A 15,939-nucleotide genomic window follows, 5' to 3' on the forward strand; every position below is an offset into this window, starting at 1 on the left:
AGATTTAGTCATTCCATGTGGGCTGGATTCAAACTGAGATCTCAGGAGCTCAAAAGACAGAGCGACACAGCCTCCGTGGAAGCCTGTGTACGGCAAGTGTGCGAGAATAGAGCCTTGTAATGAGAGGAAGCACAGGTTTTATTAACAAACAGTATGGCAAACCACAATTTCTTTTAAGATCACTTCATACCTCCTTAGGAGAACTATAATTGGGGATGCCTTGATGTTTCGCTCTGTGACGAGTTAAGAATTATGCCTGAGTCACTGTATTAGCCTTCATTTAAACTCTTATGTGCATTTTGCACTGAGTATAAAAACAACATTGCATGTACAACCTATCCAACACAGAGTGGGTACTTACATGCAGAGAACAGAATGCCAACAATTGGGGTTTAAATTATTTTTCTCTCTACCTGCACGATTTTGTTCAAGACAAAGTAATAAATCCCTTTAGTTTATTTTCTTTCACCATATGCAGAGAGCAGAAAAGGTAACTTATGAGACTAGCAAGGAAAAGAAAAAAAAGAAAAAAAAAAAAAAAGAAAATTACCAGACGTAATGTCAATTTTTTTAGGTGGCTAACACAGGATTTATAAAATCCAAAGGTATAACTGAGTTCAGTATAGCTCCTAAGCTGTAACCCTTTGCAATAACACCCTGAATTTTCTTACTTGTCTTCATAGCTATTTCAGAAAGAGAAGTAGATAAGCAGCAGCTTTGTTCTTTACGTATAATGAAATTTTCAGAGTGAGTTTAAAAATTAGGAATCTTTATAAAACTATAATCTTATGTTCGTAAACAGAAATGATCCTACTGCCCTCTTTGCAAAAGCACAGGAGCAGACATGCAGGTGCTGTTAAAGGGATGACAAAATGAACCTTGATCTTCTGAAAAACCTCAGAAATCAGGCTATACAAACCCTTGCAACAACACTGTCATCTGTTTAAATACTGGCACTATTGGGGAGGGGAGCTCAGCAGTGGTGGGAAGGCTTTCATGTGGTTAATGTTTATTTTATTTAATTTTTTTTGTTAACTCTTTTACATATTAATATCAGCTCTGTGAGAATAAGGAGAAAATAAAGCATTCGGGGAACTAGTGAAAAACCTTTGTATTACAAAATTACCTGTTTTTAAGAACTCTCTGTAATTGTCCTTAATATTGTTACTTTACAATTCTTTGTCCTCACCATTTCTAAAACTTACAAATCCTTTCCTGCAGAGTTCAGCATATATTACTGATACATTACTAGGCACACATGTTCCACAAAGAAGATACCAGACAAATATGTGATGTTAAAATACTTTTACTTCTAAATATATTTATTCAAATACTTCACTGGTCCAAGCTCTCCGTACAAAATCCTTCAGAAATCTGACCTGTAAGTAAACTTGACTTTACTTAGCCCTTCTTTTCAATGGCCACTAGGAAATAAAAAAATAGCAGTTCAAATACTGTTGCTACAACAGTAAGCAAAAGCAGAGATTAATTGCAGAAAATATACTGAAACATTTGAGGAACTGACCAGTAAAACAGGCTTCTTTCTAAATATTTATGAGTCATTTTATAACTGGAAGAAAGGTGTCCTGGAATACTGATCTCTAGTGTTACACCTACAGATCTACAGCACTCACAAATAAATAATAAATATTGATATGTGTGTAGGGCTCTCTACCACGACTGTATTTTCAGTGGGTATACAACATCTAATATAACACACCAGCTATTTAAATACCTCACACCAAACTCAAAACACTGTGAAATGCCATTGTAATTTTTAAAATGTTTCAGCAAAGGTTTATACCAAAGCAATGCTTTCACTTTCAATACCAGTGTATAAGTGTACTTTCCCTATCAAAGATTTTGTGATGCAAACATGATTATTACTGTACCTGATTTGATCATGGTATTCTTGGAGAGATCAAATAATAGTTTTTTTCCACCCTTCTTTTTCTAGTGCCTTTTAAAAAAATTCCACTATCAAAGAATGTTAATTTCTAAGGTTTGATCTAGAGATTCCTATGTAAGTATACAATTATTAGGGAAAAAGAGGCACAACAGTGAATATTTTAAAGCAATGTAATCAATATTTTTGCTTTGTGTAGATTTCCCTGCAACAATGAACAAAAAGATCTACTTCAGATTTAGAAACTCAGCTTTAAAGGGAAAGCTAGACAACAAAAAGCAAGAAAGTACTCACCTCTTCACGTAATTTTATCAACTGCAACATGAACGCACAAAAAAGATAAAAAGGAAAGAAATGGCAGGAAAGAAAGATCAGTTGTGTGACAGGATACAGAATTAACATTGACAATTTATCTGTTTACATGTTTAGCATTTAAAAATCACAGACAAACACATTAAAAGAACCTAAACATAGACTACATGCAGAGTTTTTTGAACGAATAAAGATCACTTTCTCACACTGTCACATTAAACAAAGAGAATAGTGTGAAATTCTCTTTTAAACCACATCTAAGACACCATCATGAAATAAAGGGGAATGACTTCATAGAAGTCTATATTATAAAGAAAAAAACAAGTTTACTATTCCTCTCTTCGAAGATTCTACAGCTGAAGTGGTTTTGTATATACAAGTTTTCAGAATGTTTTCTGTATATTTTGGTTGTGACAACTGATTTCTTATTTTACTAGCAGATCTAACTTATTAATAGATGACTGCATCTTTATAGCATGTATTTCAGTATTTCAATTTTTATATACTTGACTTCTACTGTAACTACATTATTTAATTTTATTATTGAACTTCATACTGAAGGTTTTTGCTAGGTAAAAAAAAATGAAGCAGCTTAGTTAAATAGCTCAGAAATATGATTTATTGAATAGCATATTTAAAAATAGACAAAGGAATAGGGAACAACAATATTTCCATTAGAAAAGACCCATTCCATATTCTTGATCCAGACCACTACATAGTGTGTATATACACATATGCACATAAAATGTGTGTAAGTTTATATAGTATATAAATATTTATTTATTTATTTATGTTTGTAAATCAACACAGTCTAACACTAACAATATTGCTCTGGCAGCTTTATTATTAAACTAAATAAAACCCTAGCCTGACTATCAAGCTATGTTGTAACATACTTGCCCCTTAGAGAGACAGATAAATTATTTGTACTGGAACAAAATGTCTAATTACTCACAACAAACATCTGCACAAGAATGGCCCTTTATAAAAGAATTACAATTCTCTCACCGGTTCCAGTTCAAAATTACAACAGCTACACAATTATCTCAGTTTATGCTGATACTTCACCTACATTTTCATAACACTAATTTTCAACACGTGTAAGATGAGAATGTTTACTACTCAAAGTCTCACCAGCATGAAGGAAACAAAAGAGCCTCCATTATTCTCTATTGTTTCATATGGCTCGCCTCACCCCGTTAGCAAGAGGGACAAGAGGCTCTAACGAGGTGTAATTAGCAGGGTTCCCACAGCACCCCGACTTGAACTGGGCCAGCTCCTCCGCACCAAGCTAAAGGAACTTTGCTAGAATTTGGTATAAAGAAAACTGCATAGCTGGCCAAACCAGCGCTTAAATTCAAGTGCTTGGCCTATCATAAATTGGTCTCTTTCTCCAGCTCTTCCCCCCCTTTTTTCCCCAAAAAGGCAAACATTAAGGCTCTTTAGAAAGAGACGATCTGGGAGTTGATCACACAGCTATCTTTTCTTTCTGAGGCCACCATTCTTCAGTTGACTATGATACTTAAAGGGCCAAAGTTTAAAACGACTCTCCCGCAATAGAGCCCATCCAGGCATGCCACCCTGCTATAATCAATGAGAGTTTTAAAATGCTGCACATTTGTTTTTTCAATAGGTCCCAAACAAAAATGTTCTATCTTGTTTGTGCTGCATGGCTGAATTTAAGCTCTGCATGGGATTTGCAGCTAAGCTAAGTAATGGGAGAGGGTTGGGTTTTTTTTAACGTTGGCTGAAAGATATTCATTCAAATTAACAAAAGATGTATTTTTCCCCCATTTAACAATGCTCTTGATGAAAATGTGTTACCTTTACAGTTCTATTTTGAAACATTATTTTTATTACGCTCACTCCTGAACTGTAAACACCGTTAAGCCGTGCGCAGCCACCATTTTAGGTTATGATAATCAGCATATTTTTGAAACAAAGATTTTTTTTTTTTTTTTTTTGCAATACAGAATTTGATACAAGAGGTAATCTGTTCCTTTGTAGGCTAAAAAAAAAAAAAAATCTGGTTTACGCTGGTTTGAACCAGTGGAATCTCTTGTGGCTAAGCCTTCTGCTGTGACTGAAATCAAAACTGCACCGCGGAGAGCGAGGGAGCGAGATGGGATGTGTGTGTGTGTGTGTGTGTGCACACGCGTGTGGCCGCGAGGCCGTCACGTGGCCCAGAAAACTGCCGAATTTTTTTTAAAAAGCTGATAACGCCACCGCCGTCTCTGTCCGCATATAGATAACGAATAAATGCTGAACTCTATTAAACGCCCTTTACACATTATCGTGGGTCGAACACACAATTTTCTGAACTTATGATGACAGTCTATTTATTTTGCTATAAACCCTCGGCATGTAACGAACAGATTTGTGTCTGGTAATGATCTGCTCTGCCAGGGCTATATGAAATGATACCGACCTTCTTTAGATCTTGGCGAATTAAATTGACCAACTTCACCCCCTGGTCTGTAGCTGAAGTTTGACACACTTTATGCACAGCAAGCCCAAATCTAATATTATCACAACTTTGTAGTTAGAAATTAAGTAGACACAAAATATTTGTTCACCACGAATCACATCTAGAATGTACGGGTATATGGATACGCAGTTAAAACCAATGTGAATTTACTTAAACTTACTAATGAACATAGCTGCAAAAGAGAAAGGAACACCGCTACAACTCAAGAAAGCTGATAATATTTAACCTCACAGAATTTCGGTCAAGAGAGATTTCTGATTTAACCCAACATATACTTCCTCAAAAACATACGAATTGCTACATAAAACAGTTCTATTGCTATTAAAGTGAAGGCACAATTTTAGGTAGTGCATCACTGCACTGAAAAACTCAAAACTTCCAAGGGATTTGTTAAATGTTGGTGGCCAGGACGACAAACAAGACTTGAAAGCAACAGACTGTTTAAGACCACTCTTGAAAAATAAATAACAACCCAATGTACACAGTAGTTTTTTGGGATTGGGTTTGTGAGGTGGGAATTTTTTTGATGCAAGAAGGAACAGTTCTTGATTTTCAGCCTCTGAGTGCCTCATCTGACTACACTCACATGATTCAAAACAAGAAGAAATTAACATATACTAAGCAATGACTTTACTGAACTCTAGGTGCATTAAGAGCACTATACCACTGCCTGTCCCACGAAAAGAAGTCGCATTTATTTCAAAAGGAGCTTTCAACAGCAGACTTATATAATTCTTAGAACTTGTTACAGGAAATTTCTATATGCTCTATCTAGTAAAAGCAGTTATATCTTGGTATAATCATTATAAGGAAATTGTATTCCAAGTTATTCTAAGTGTCATCTAGACATGATGGCTGCTACTTCTGGGAGACATGTTGGGAAAAGGAAGAAGGCAAAAGACAAATCACCAATAGCTATTCTTCAATCTGTATTTCAATCTCTTCCTGAGAGAACAACTGGAAACTCATCTTTCATCCTATTCATTACAGCATATAACTTGGCTGTGGTGTGCTATAATTGTGACTTTGAAACTCAACTAAAAAAAGAGACGCTAAATGAGGAAAAGATGCAGATATTTTTCCAATAGTGACCTGTTTTATTTCTAGCTTTTTAATACGGTCATACTAGCCAGCAAGCTTTAAGTTCCTTTTGTCTTCTCTCTCCATCAAAAACATCATGTAAGTGTTTATCCCAATGACAAAGACCAAAAACTCATCTCTCTTGCTTGCCTCTGGGCAACACCATTGACTACCCAGGTATTCAATATTTCTATTGGTAGATTTCACCAATATTTGTGGTTTGGTACAGGATCAATTCTGAGCTGGCAACTTTTTTCAACACCTCCTTTCCAGAAAGGGAATCCTTTCTCTCCCATTTCACAGTTGGTAACTGAATTGGGGAAAACAAACCCACCATTTTTCAGTTAAATTAATTTAACATAATCCAAACTGATTGAGAAGTAAAAATCCTACTATATTGGGGTCAGGATCAGTCCATGTACCTATATGTATTCCCATCAGACAAAACAAAAGCAAGCATTTGAAACATCTTCATATATTTTATACAGCTTTAAGTTATACCTGAGCATCCTCTCATCATTTACTCCAAGTTTGCTATTGCTATAATAACGTACAGGAGTGAAAGCATATTAGACCTGGGGTTACTCAGTTAAACACAACAATATCTCATGTTCAGTGCCTGGTAAGTACTCAAATGTTACACTTGATTTTGAAAGCTGTACATTCTAATAAGCTCAACACCAGCTGAAGTTTTTGCACTAACTGCTTGCACCCCTAGCTACATGTATATAAGTACAAGTATAAATAAAGTGATTAAAAAAGAAAAAGAGAATGTGATATTTATTATTGAAACAACACAATACATAATGTATTTAAAAATACTGGCATCTACCTATTTAAAAGAAATTAGGTGACTCCTTTAGGATGCTAGTTCATTATATTTCTTAAGAAAGGAATGACAAACTTGAAAAAGTACAGAGGTAATAATTTCGAGTTGGGCTACAGAAAAAGATTTTGATTACCTAGAAAACTATACAAGAGTCCTTCAGCAGCCAAAATTTTCTTCCATTTAAATAGTGGTCATTTGGAAGAAAAAGTCCTAAGCTGACAAATGGTTGAAGGTATCATTCAGTTCCTTGAGATGAGAACACGTCTCTTTCACCAAGTTTGGAAAAAAGATGATCAGTCACAAAAACTGCTCACATGAGCCAGTTATTTAAACATTCTATAAAAAGTGAAAATAAAATATTTTATCTCATCCCTACACATAAGATATTCTGTTATAAGTAAAGCTTCTTATCACAATTGCACTTTTATGTCTGAATTCACACATTTTTTTCTTGAAGTGTAAAAGTAGCAGCAACTTACAAGAAATAAAATGAGAATTTTAACACTTTCACCGGGCTACTTTTACAATCATGACATATAGACTGTGAAACTCTTCTTCCAAAAATAATCTTCTTTATAAATTCATTATTTAGGTATAAAAACTCCCCTTCATTTTACTCAAATTTTGCAGTCTCCCCTTTCTATCATATATAAATATGAAGATTAAGGTCCTTCAGATTTAAGTCTTCACATAGATATCACAGCTGCTATACTCCAGTCTTTTATGTTCAGATAATGTATCCTGTGTTTAATTTCATTCACATATGGATTAATTATTACAGAGTTTAAAACTTACAGAGCATGTTTAAAATACTCTGTATGATTGGGGTTATGGAGTCTGTGTTTTGAAAGTTTTTGTACCACTAAGTCTCCAAGACTTTATTTTTTCTATCCTTAGTGGAGCTGAGCCTACACTGAGCATAGAAGATACAAAAAAATTTCAGAACACTGTTCTGATCCATTTCCTCATTTAATAACACATCTATCAAGTAAACATTTAAACAATTTTTTTGTTGATTAGCAAAATAATTTGGATTCTATCTGGTCAGAAGAGAAAATATGACCTGCAGAAAAACTTTGAACAAAAAATACAAGACTTTGATAACATAAATTCCAGAAAGAAAAAAAAATGTTCTCCTTTCAGACAGAGCGTCAAACAAGTTTCATCCCAAAAAAAACCATTAACAGGTAGGTCAAAATCTCCTGAATGAAGCATTGCCTTTACAGTTTTCAGTAGTCTAGCAGGATCCTCGCTGTAGTATGCAGAACAACAATACGGGTACAAGATTTTAAAAAAGCCTCAGGATTATCAAGCTTTCATTCATTAAAAGAGGTGGATAGCACTCTGCATCCTAGTACAACATGCATTATGAAAGCATGCTCTTATTAGTACAACTTGTGTTTTTGGTACTAGCAGAGAAAATCTGGTTAAAGGAGGAGTCACACAAGGAAACTGAGTGGGATACTGCCTGATTCTGAGAGCGCACTTTCATTTGTTTTGCCTGCCAGTGTTGATTTAATTATACTGCATTATTATCAAAGCTGCATTATGTACTTTTTTATTCCTTTTACATGCGTTTGAGGTGAAGACCTTGGCTTTGTCGGCAAACAGCGTGTTTCAAGTTATTTCTTAAGTACTAAATAATAAAGAAAAGAGAAGAAAAGATTTTTTTTGAGATAGCAGACAGTGATCACAAGTTAAAGGGTTAAATGTAAGATCTCCAAGAAACATTTTGAAGTTGATTAAGACCCCAGCTTTGCATTAAACAGTATCACTTCCACATGAGTTGTTGCTAATACTGTTAAGGAGCAGCTTGAGAAGCCCAGTGTGCCAGTGACCTCCTTCACCCTCCAGCCACCCACTAGGGCTCCTTGATTAGCATCCTACCTGGTTCTCTGAGGAATTCCCGTCATCCCCTAGGAGCTCATTCCGCACCTCATCACTGTAGGCGATTCGTGACCTTTTCTGTAAAACAAAAAGAAAAAAGGGTTAGGAAGTAAAGCTCCGAAGCCATTGGTATCAAGGCTGATCATCTTAAACCTCGAGAGCCCCCTAATGGATACCTATTTGATTAAAAAAAAAAAAATCTGCAAGTGAAAGTTATTGCAAAGTTCAACTGCTGTATCTTAAATCTGCATGGCAAAACTATAGTATTTCTAAGACAGTCACACCCTCAACATTGCAGCAATGAAAGCAGCTTCTGTGAAGCTCGAGATACACAACATGTGAGGCAATACACACTAACACCAGAAGCACTGAAAAAATGCCAGTGCAGGAACCAAATGCATTTTTCTGAAGAACACTTGCTAGCAGGCCACAGAATGCAACATAACAGCAATGGCAGCAATGCCACTAGACAGGAAAGGAAGACTGAGTTTTTCTCATATTAAAAAAAAACAACAAAAAACAAAAGCCAAACCTGAACAACACAGATGTGACATATCTGATTCAATTTAAAGATGTAGAAAATTAATAAGCTTTTTCTACACTGCTAAGGCTGCTGGGAAAGGATCAGAAATTAAAGGGTGAAAGAAAGGAGAGAAAATAACAGCACAAGGAAACATTAGTTTTCAGCAGTTCATGGAAACTCACAAAACTGAGACAGTTATCCATGGGATCATTATGACAGATAGGATATTAAATAAATTCACAGCTTATGAACACCAGATTTGCTAATTATGGTGATTCTAAACTAGATCAAGTACCAAGGAATGGAAAGTAAATGTGTGTGTGAAGGTAGCAAAGGATTCAATGGAGCAGTGGGGAAGTCCACGATGAGAACATGTGATTTTTCTTTTTGAGAGTAGTTATGGTAATTTTTCTACCTCATCAGAGGAAGAAATCCAAGAGTAACAAAAACTAAGCTCTAAGCTCTAGGGCCTTCCTTCATTGATGGGGGCTTCCCTCACACCCTGCCATGATAGTAACCCACCAGTAGGAACTCAGAAAAATTTAATCCCTCCTCAGACCTTCCCTGCTTGGGCCATCGTGCCAAAACTTGTGCTTGAGACTGAGGCACAGGAAAAAACCACTAGAAATTATACTGAGCACAGGGAAATTCATCACCTTTGTAACAAAGAGGTTTTTGGAAGTGGGTCACCCTTTGTGCAAGGGACCCAGCAGCGAAGTGAGCCTTGTGTGGGTCACCTCAGAGCAAAACATTTTATCTCTTTATGCTGTGCAGTTCCCCTTTATTACCAAAATGATTACACATTACATAAACATTACCATGTTTACACATCTGCGATTCACTTGCCAGCCTTCAGATCTAGATCATATCCTAAAGCTACAGATGTTAGTAGGAAGGACAAAGCCTTGGACCCATGGCAAGAGGTGAATTGTACCAAATCTTTTGGAGATCTCAGCTGTCACAGTTTCATACTAACCAAGCTAAAGTAGTCTACAGCATTAAAGGAAATGAGAACCTTTAAACAGGCTGTGGTATCAGAGCTGCCTGTTTAAATTATTCATTTCATCACTATGGGGGACTAAAACACTCCACAGTATGCAAGAATATCATATGGAGATAGGTTTTGTTTTTCTCTTTTCTCACCAAAAAGCCAACAAATTGGCATAGATTGCTCAATTACATTATTTTCCTATTTTTATTTGATGCACATCAAACAAGGAAGGAAATTACTAATATATACCAATAAATATCTAATAATTTCTGATTAAGATTCAATCTCAAGACCTCATTTGAGGTCTAGTAGTTCAACTGTACAGTTTCTCCCAATTTCACAAAACGACTCAGCCCCATAGGTTCTGTTAGTGTTGAATGTATTTATCATTATTAGACTGAGATGAGGAGCATGATGCTTCATGAGCTTGTTCTCCAGTGAACAAGCTTCCTAATAATATGTAGGGACTGAAATGGTCCTTGATTACACATCATTTATTTGAAAGATCTAACTGGATGATATTCTCATTCTTAAGAGCCTGCATGGGAGAAAAGAAAAAGAATATACTTCACAGGAAAGAAATAAACGTTAATAGCAATACAATTTTTAGAGGCCCTTTATAATCCTTTATTACCATTGTCACTGAACTTAATAAATATATGTGTCATGGTTCTTTTATTGCAATAATCTGTCATGATCTGAAAATCAGAAATTTTATTAAAAGAAATAATGCTTTGGCTACAATTAGGTATAACTGTTTGCCATAATCAATAAATAATTTGATACTACTTTTGATCAAAGTTTCACTACCAAATGAATCAATAATATCAAAGAAAAGATCTTTGAACTAAAGTGTTCATTTATTCTTTCAGGATTTGTCCAAAATATCAATATCTTGAAATACTATTCTTATTTTTATTAAAGTATTATTGGCTAACACTTTTAAGTGTGACTATCAAGATGAGTTCAGTTTGTCTAAACTCAATAATTAAGCACTTTTTAATATTATTTTTTAGTTCATAACCATCAGCTGTTTATAAATATATACTTTAGCCAAATGCAAGAATCATAGTTTGAGCTGGAAATGTCACACACTCTGCTACAGTTTGAAGGAACCCAATTCATAATGCATTTTATAAATAGTTAATGACTTCTATACATAAGCTAACCAGGCAAATCAAGAAATTGTCAACATTTTTAGTCTTAGTTGTCAGTTACCACTGTCTACTGGTACTTTATATGTACGTTTCTAGAAAAGACAGAGGCTTTACAGAGTTTATAATCCAAGGCATTTCTGGGCAGCTCAATATAGGTTTAAGAGGTTCTGTGTGCAGTTTTCTGTCTGCAAAGCTCAGTCATATATAGAAGTTTTCCTTGTATTTTATATTTTCTTGTATATACCTAGACAAAAAGTCTAAGCACACAAGTGGTTTTGCTCAGTGAACGTGTCTGCATTTGAGCATAGCATGCGCCCAAACACAGAGACACAAAAGGGTTAAGCTACTTTCTACAAGAACTTCAGCACCCAGAAAGTTTCAGGGGCTGTTTTAAATGTACTACAGTATCCAGACCTTCTGACAAGGCAGAATTTCTGATTCCAGGCAGATCTCTCTCGGTTCATGAACAGGATTTTTGCATACTGATTGGGTGATTTCCTTAAAGCCCTGTTCAAACAGATACACTTGCTCAGTTCTGTCTGGCAATTTGGCTTTAAACAATCTGTCTACTTGACCCAAGCCTTAACATTTCCCAATAGAACTGAATGTGTTCATAGGCAAGCCCAGCTAAATTAGAATTGAAATGAATTAACTCAGCTTAAACTAATTAAGATCTGTGATCTGCAGTACCACCCCCCTGTATGATTCTACATGTGAAGCAGGGTACACGTAACCAGACTGTAAGAATCCTGCTATACCACTAATCTGAGCATACCAATGAAGCTCCTCTATTACTAAAGCATATGAGAAGTTAATTTCCATGGCCTACACATGGCAAAGCAATTGCTTAAATTGCCTCACCTGGGAATTTAATACAATGTTATCATCAGACCAGCCACACTGTAAATAGATTTATAATGCTTTCCATGTGCTAGGCTAGGTTGCATATGAATTAAGTAATGATCTGGTATTACAATACAATCAGCCAGTTCCCACACCTGGCAGACAGGATATTTTGCTAAATTACTACCTATACAGATACATCACAACATAAAAACAGAGAAGGTAATGGGAAGAGAAACAATCTACATGGTGTATGACCGAATTTTACACGGTAACCAAATAAGATGTAGATAGAAAGAGGTATCCAAAATAATCTATTTCCAACATCTGCACAACAGAACCCATACTTATTCATTTCTATTCAATTTTGGCCTAATTTTCCGCATTCTATACTTTAATTACCATCCACATTCTGAAACGTTCCCATTAGTGAAGGCCAGAACTAGCCAGTGCCCCCTCACTCCAATGCACTTCCAGCAATCAGCCAAATAATTGATATCAAGTATTGTATATTTTCATACATGAAGTAAAGAATAGCTTTCCCTCTCCTAAATGCTAAGCAGCCCCCAAACAGATGAGCAAACGTAGGTGCATTTCAGACAAAAGACCCAGCAGGTCCTTTTATCCCAACCACTCAATTTTTCAGGCTCAATGTTTTAAGAACAGATTAAACAGATTTTTCTGGTGGAATATGTGTAAACAACAAAAAGGCTTATTTACCCAAACATCTGTTTTCATACAAAAGTAATAGAATTTCCAAGTATATATATAAATGTTTTTAAAAAATCTCCAAGCATCTGTTTCAGAGTTTGGCCCTGCTCTAAATGTAAATAAATACTTGAGATTAACATAACCAGAAATAATTTGTGGGAATACATCATATTTTATTTTGTGTTCTTAGACAGCAGTCACTTCTGCCATTGGTCTTGCTAAAAGCAAGGTGAAAAAAGGGACCTGATCCCCAAATAGACAGCTAAATACTGCAGAATATACACTTTCATCTCTGCCTTTTGGAATAGGAATTTAAGCATTTTTTTGCTGAGCACAAATAGAAAAGATACAGTTTAACAAATTTAGAGGAAGAGTGGCCCTATTTAACAATCTTAAAGCTTATATCGAAACAGAAACCCAAACTGGTTTCTTATTAAATAAATTGGAACTTCTTTTCAATTTGAAAAATTGTTTTCAAACTTCAGTTTTCAAAACTTACATTTCATTTTCAAAACTAGATTTCTCTGTATTTTATATTTAGAGGTGATCAAGGAACAACAGACTAGACACTTCAGACTGCAATTCCAAAGGGGTTTTCTGTTCCTAAATAGCTGAGTTTTTAGCAATTGGGTACATGAAGCAGGAAAATTGTGCTAATATACAACCTGATGCAATGCTGAACTTCTAAACATTTCCTCAAAACTGAAAAAAAACCCCAAACAAATGGATGCATTCCTATCCAAAAGGAAATAAAAACTCTTCCACAACTCCACTGAAACCTCTGATTGAAACAATCAATTTAACAGTACATGTCAGCTGGCAAAAGTCGATGTCTCAGCCACCCCCGGTGCTGCCTCCCTCCCTGCACACACAGAGAAGGGGCTGCAAGCAACTCAGAAAGAGAAACACAACTCAAACCCCACATTCTGCAGCTCTGCCAAATGTCAGCAGCTTCCTACAACAGCAGAGAGAAATCAAACTTCAACAAGTGCTAACCTGAAATTAACACAGAGATGCTATCACCCATCTTAAATACATGTCACAGGTCCATAAATCTTCTTTTCAATAACCTCATCAAACACACTTTTAGTTTCATTACGGAGTGAGGGCAGGGAGGAAGGTCAAGCAAACCCCCATGAGGACACAACACATTTTGTTAGGTTGATAGTGAAAAATGCAGCTTCTGCCCAAAAAACTACCACTTGAAACTCATGGCTAGTGGATCACGTATGCCACCAAGGCAGATGCTTGAACTGCTACACTACACCTGCTGTGGGTAGGGAAGGAAACAGGTGACCTAAGAGAGAGCTGAAATTCACAGTTTCTGTGAATTTATGGAGTAACAGAGGATGATTCTTATTGTGAGAAAGACAGTTCTACTTAGAAAAGCAAGTTTTATTTATCTGAGCTCAAACTTCTAAACTTAACAACACAGAAACGGAAAGATTTTTCAAAATTCAAAAAGTTGGAACTAACTGACCACTGCCTCATTCTGTTTTTAGAATGATCAAATTCTGTTTTCAGAGAATGATCAAATATTCACTATGATCACTATGGAAATCTAGGGAGACATCTAAAAAAACCTAATATAATGCAATACAACAGTTAAAAATCCAAGCATAGAAAACTTCAGTTGAGTACTGATTTGGTTTGAATAGTACTCTCTAAACATAACAGGGAATAACACCCCTTAGCCTGGCATGTAAATTTATTTTATTTTTCTTTTATTATAACTACCCATCTTTGCTTCTTTGAGTTACCACATACCAATTCCAAATCTTGGTCCCTCTACATACAGCATTTTATTCTTTCATCAGAATTTAGTTTCTCCAAGGTGCCTTTAGTGCTGGGCTGTTCTGCACAGCAGTTGCCAGCCTTTTTACTCATATGCCATAATGTCAAAATGTGCCAGGCATCAGCTGCTGCAGGAAGGAAGACTGGGTATATCTGCAAATTTAGCTGTAACATCTCTGTAGGCCAACAGTGCTGCATGACCTCTGCACTGCTGACTTGCAGTTATTCCACTGGCCACTGTTACCCACAGCTCACAGCCTGCTCCTGTAATGTGCTTTTCAGTGCTCTAATTTCAGTATTTCATCCAACCCCCTTCTATGGATTCCTTCAAATGACCATTATTAAACTATCATCTTTCATTACAAAGCCCATCTTTACACATCTACTTAGCTGGCTGAGTTAACCAACTTCTCTATTCAGCCAGTGGAAATTCCTTTAGATTGTGCATGAGATCACACAGATTCGTTCCTTCTCAGATCCACCTTCCTGAAAAGCCTGTTGCTTCCTTGTAACCATCCTGTGAGTGTTCAAAGACCAGTCTGATAATTTAGATTGTCAAATTCAAAGTTGGTTGTTGTGCCTTTTACTTTGATACACAGAGCACACATATTGGCTAATTTGCTGACAAAGGTTTTGCAACTTGCAGACTCCTCTTTACTACAGCCATTTCTATCATCAGTGCTGGAATTAAAGGCAAGAGCAGGGCTGGAGATGGGGGAACACCCTCTCTTCCCAACTCAGACAACAGTTTGATAATAAAGATACCTCAGGTGAAAGACCACACCGGATGTAGGTTCAAAGTAATCTACATATTGACAATTAATTTGGGTGTAGGGGGACTAAGTGGGATAAATTCTGCTGTTTAGAGCATAGAGTCACAACTGGTCTTGAAGTGAAAAAGGACACATCCAGACTGTGGCTTCAAAAAAACCCCTATCTGTATGCAAAGAATAGGAACAGCCAAAATCAAGCCACTATTCCTGACAGATAAATTGATCCTCAGTTCATGTTCAGGCTAACCTGCAGAAATATTTAAGGATGTCAATATGATCACTTAAAACAATTCACTTACTACGTCAAATCCTACAAGACTCTCACTCCTAAAGCAGATTTTAAAAAGTCATGCGAGGCACTGGAAGTCAGTCACTAATCACACAGGCTGCTGTTTTTCTACAGAAGTCTGAGATCTGAATAACTTCAATTTAAAGACCAGCAGAACTAAGCTACAAAAATAAGCATATTTTGGGAATAGTTTAACTACAGCAGGTCTTTGAAATATAATATATACATGTAAGAATTACAAGTTTCTCTGCAAAAATACCTTTTAGGGAAAATTGTTAAAGATAATGGTGGAACAGAGAACTCCTAGCGCCTTTTAGAAGCGCACTACAAAGCTTATGTTTCTTTTATGAAATCTT

General features: G+C 36.0%; 1 protein-coding gene across 2 annotated transcripts in view; it reads right to left on the reverse strand.

Annotated features, from left to right (window-relative positions):
- The window catches only part of VTI1A (vesicle transport through interaction with t-SNAREs 1A), a 260,355-nt gene that overhangs the window by 200,962 nt on the left and 43,454 nt on the right, over positions 1–15,939 (reverse strand). For both annotated transcript variants that reach the window (XM_063405310.1, XM_063405309.1), the window contains exon 4: positions 8,503–8,580. In XM_063405310.1, coding sequence (XP_063261380.1) covers positions 8,503–8,580 — 78 coding nt within the window. The remainder of the gene's footprint in view (positions 1–8,502; positions 8,581–15,939) is intronic.

Source organism: Prinia subflava, chromosome 9 (genome assembly GCF_021018805.1).
Source record: "Prinia subflava isolate CZ2003 ecotype Zambia chromosome 9, Cam_Psub_1.2, whole genome shotgun sequence".
Classification (NCBI taxonomy): Eukaryota; Metazoa; Chordata; class Aves; order Passeriformes; family Cisticolidae; genus Prinia; species Prinia subflava.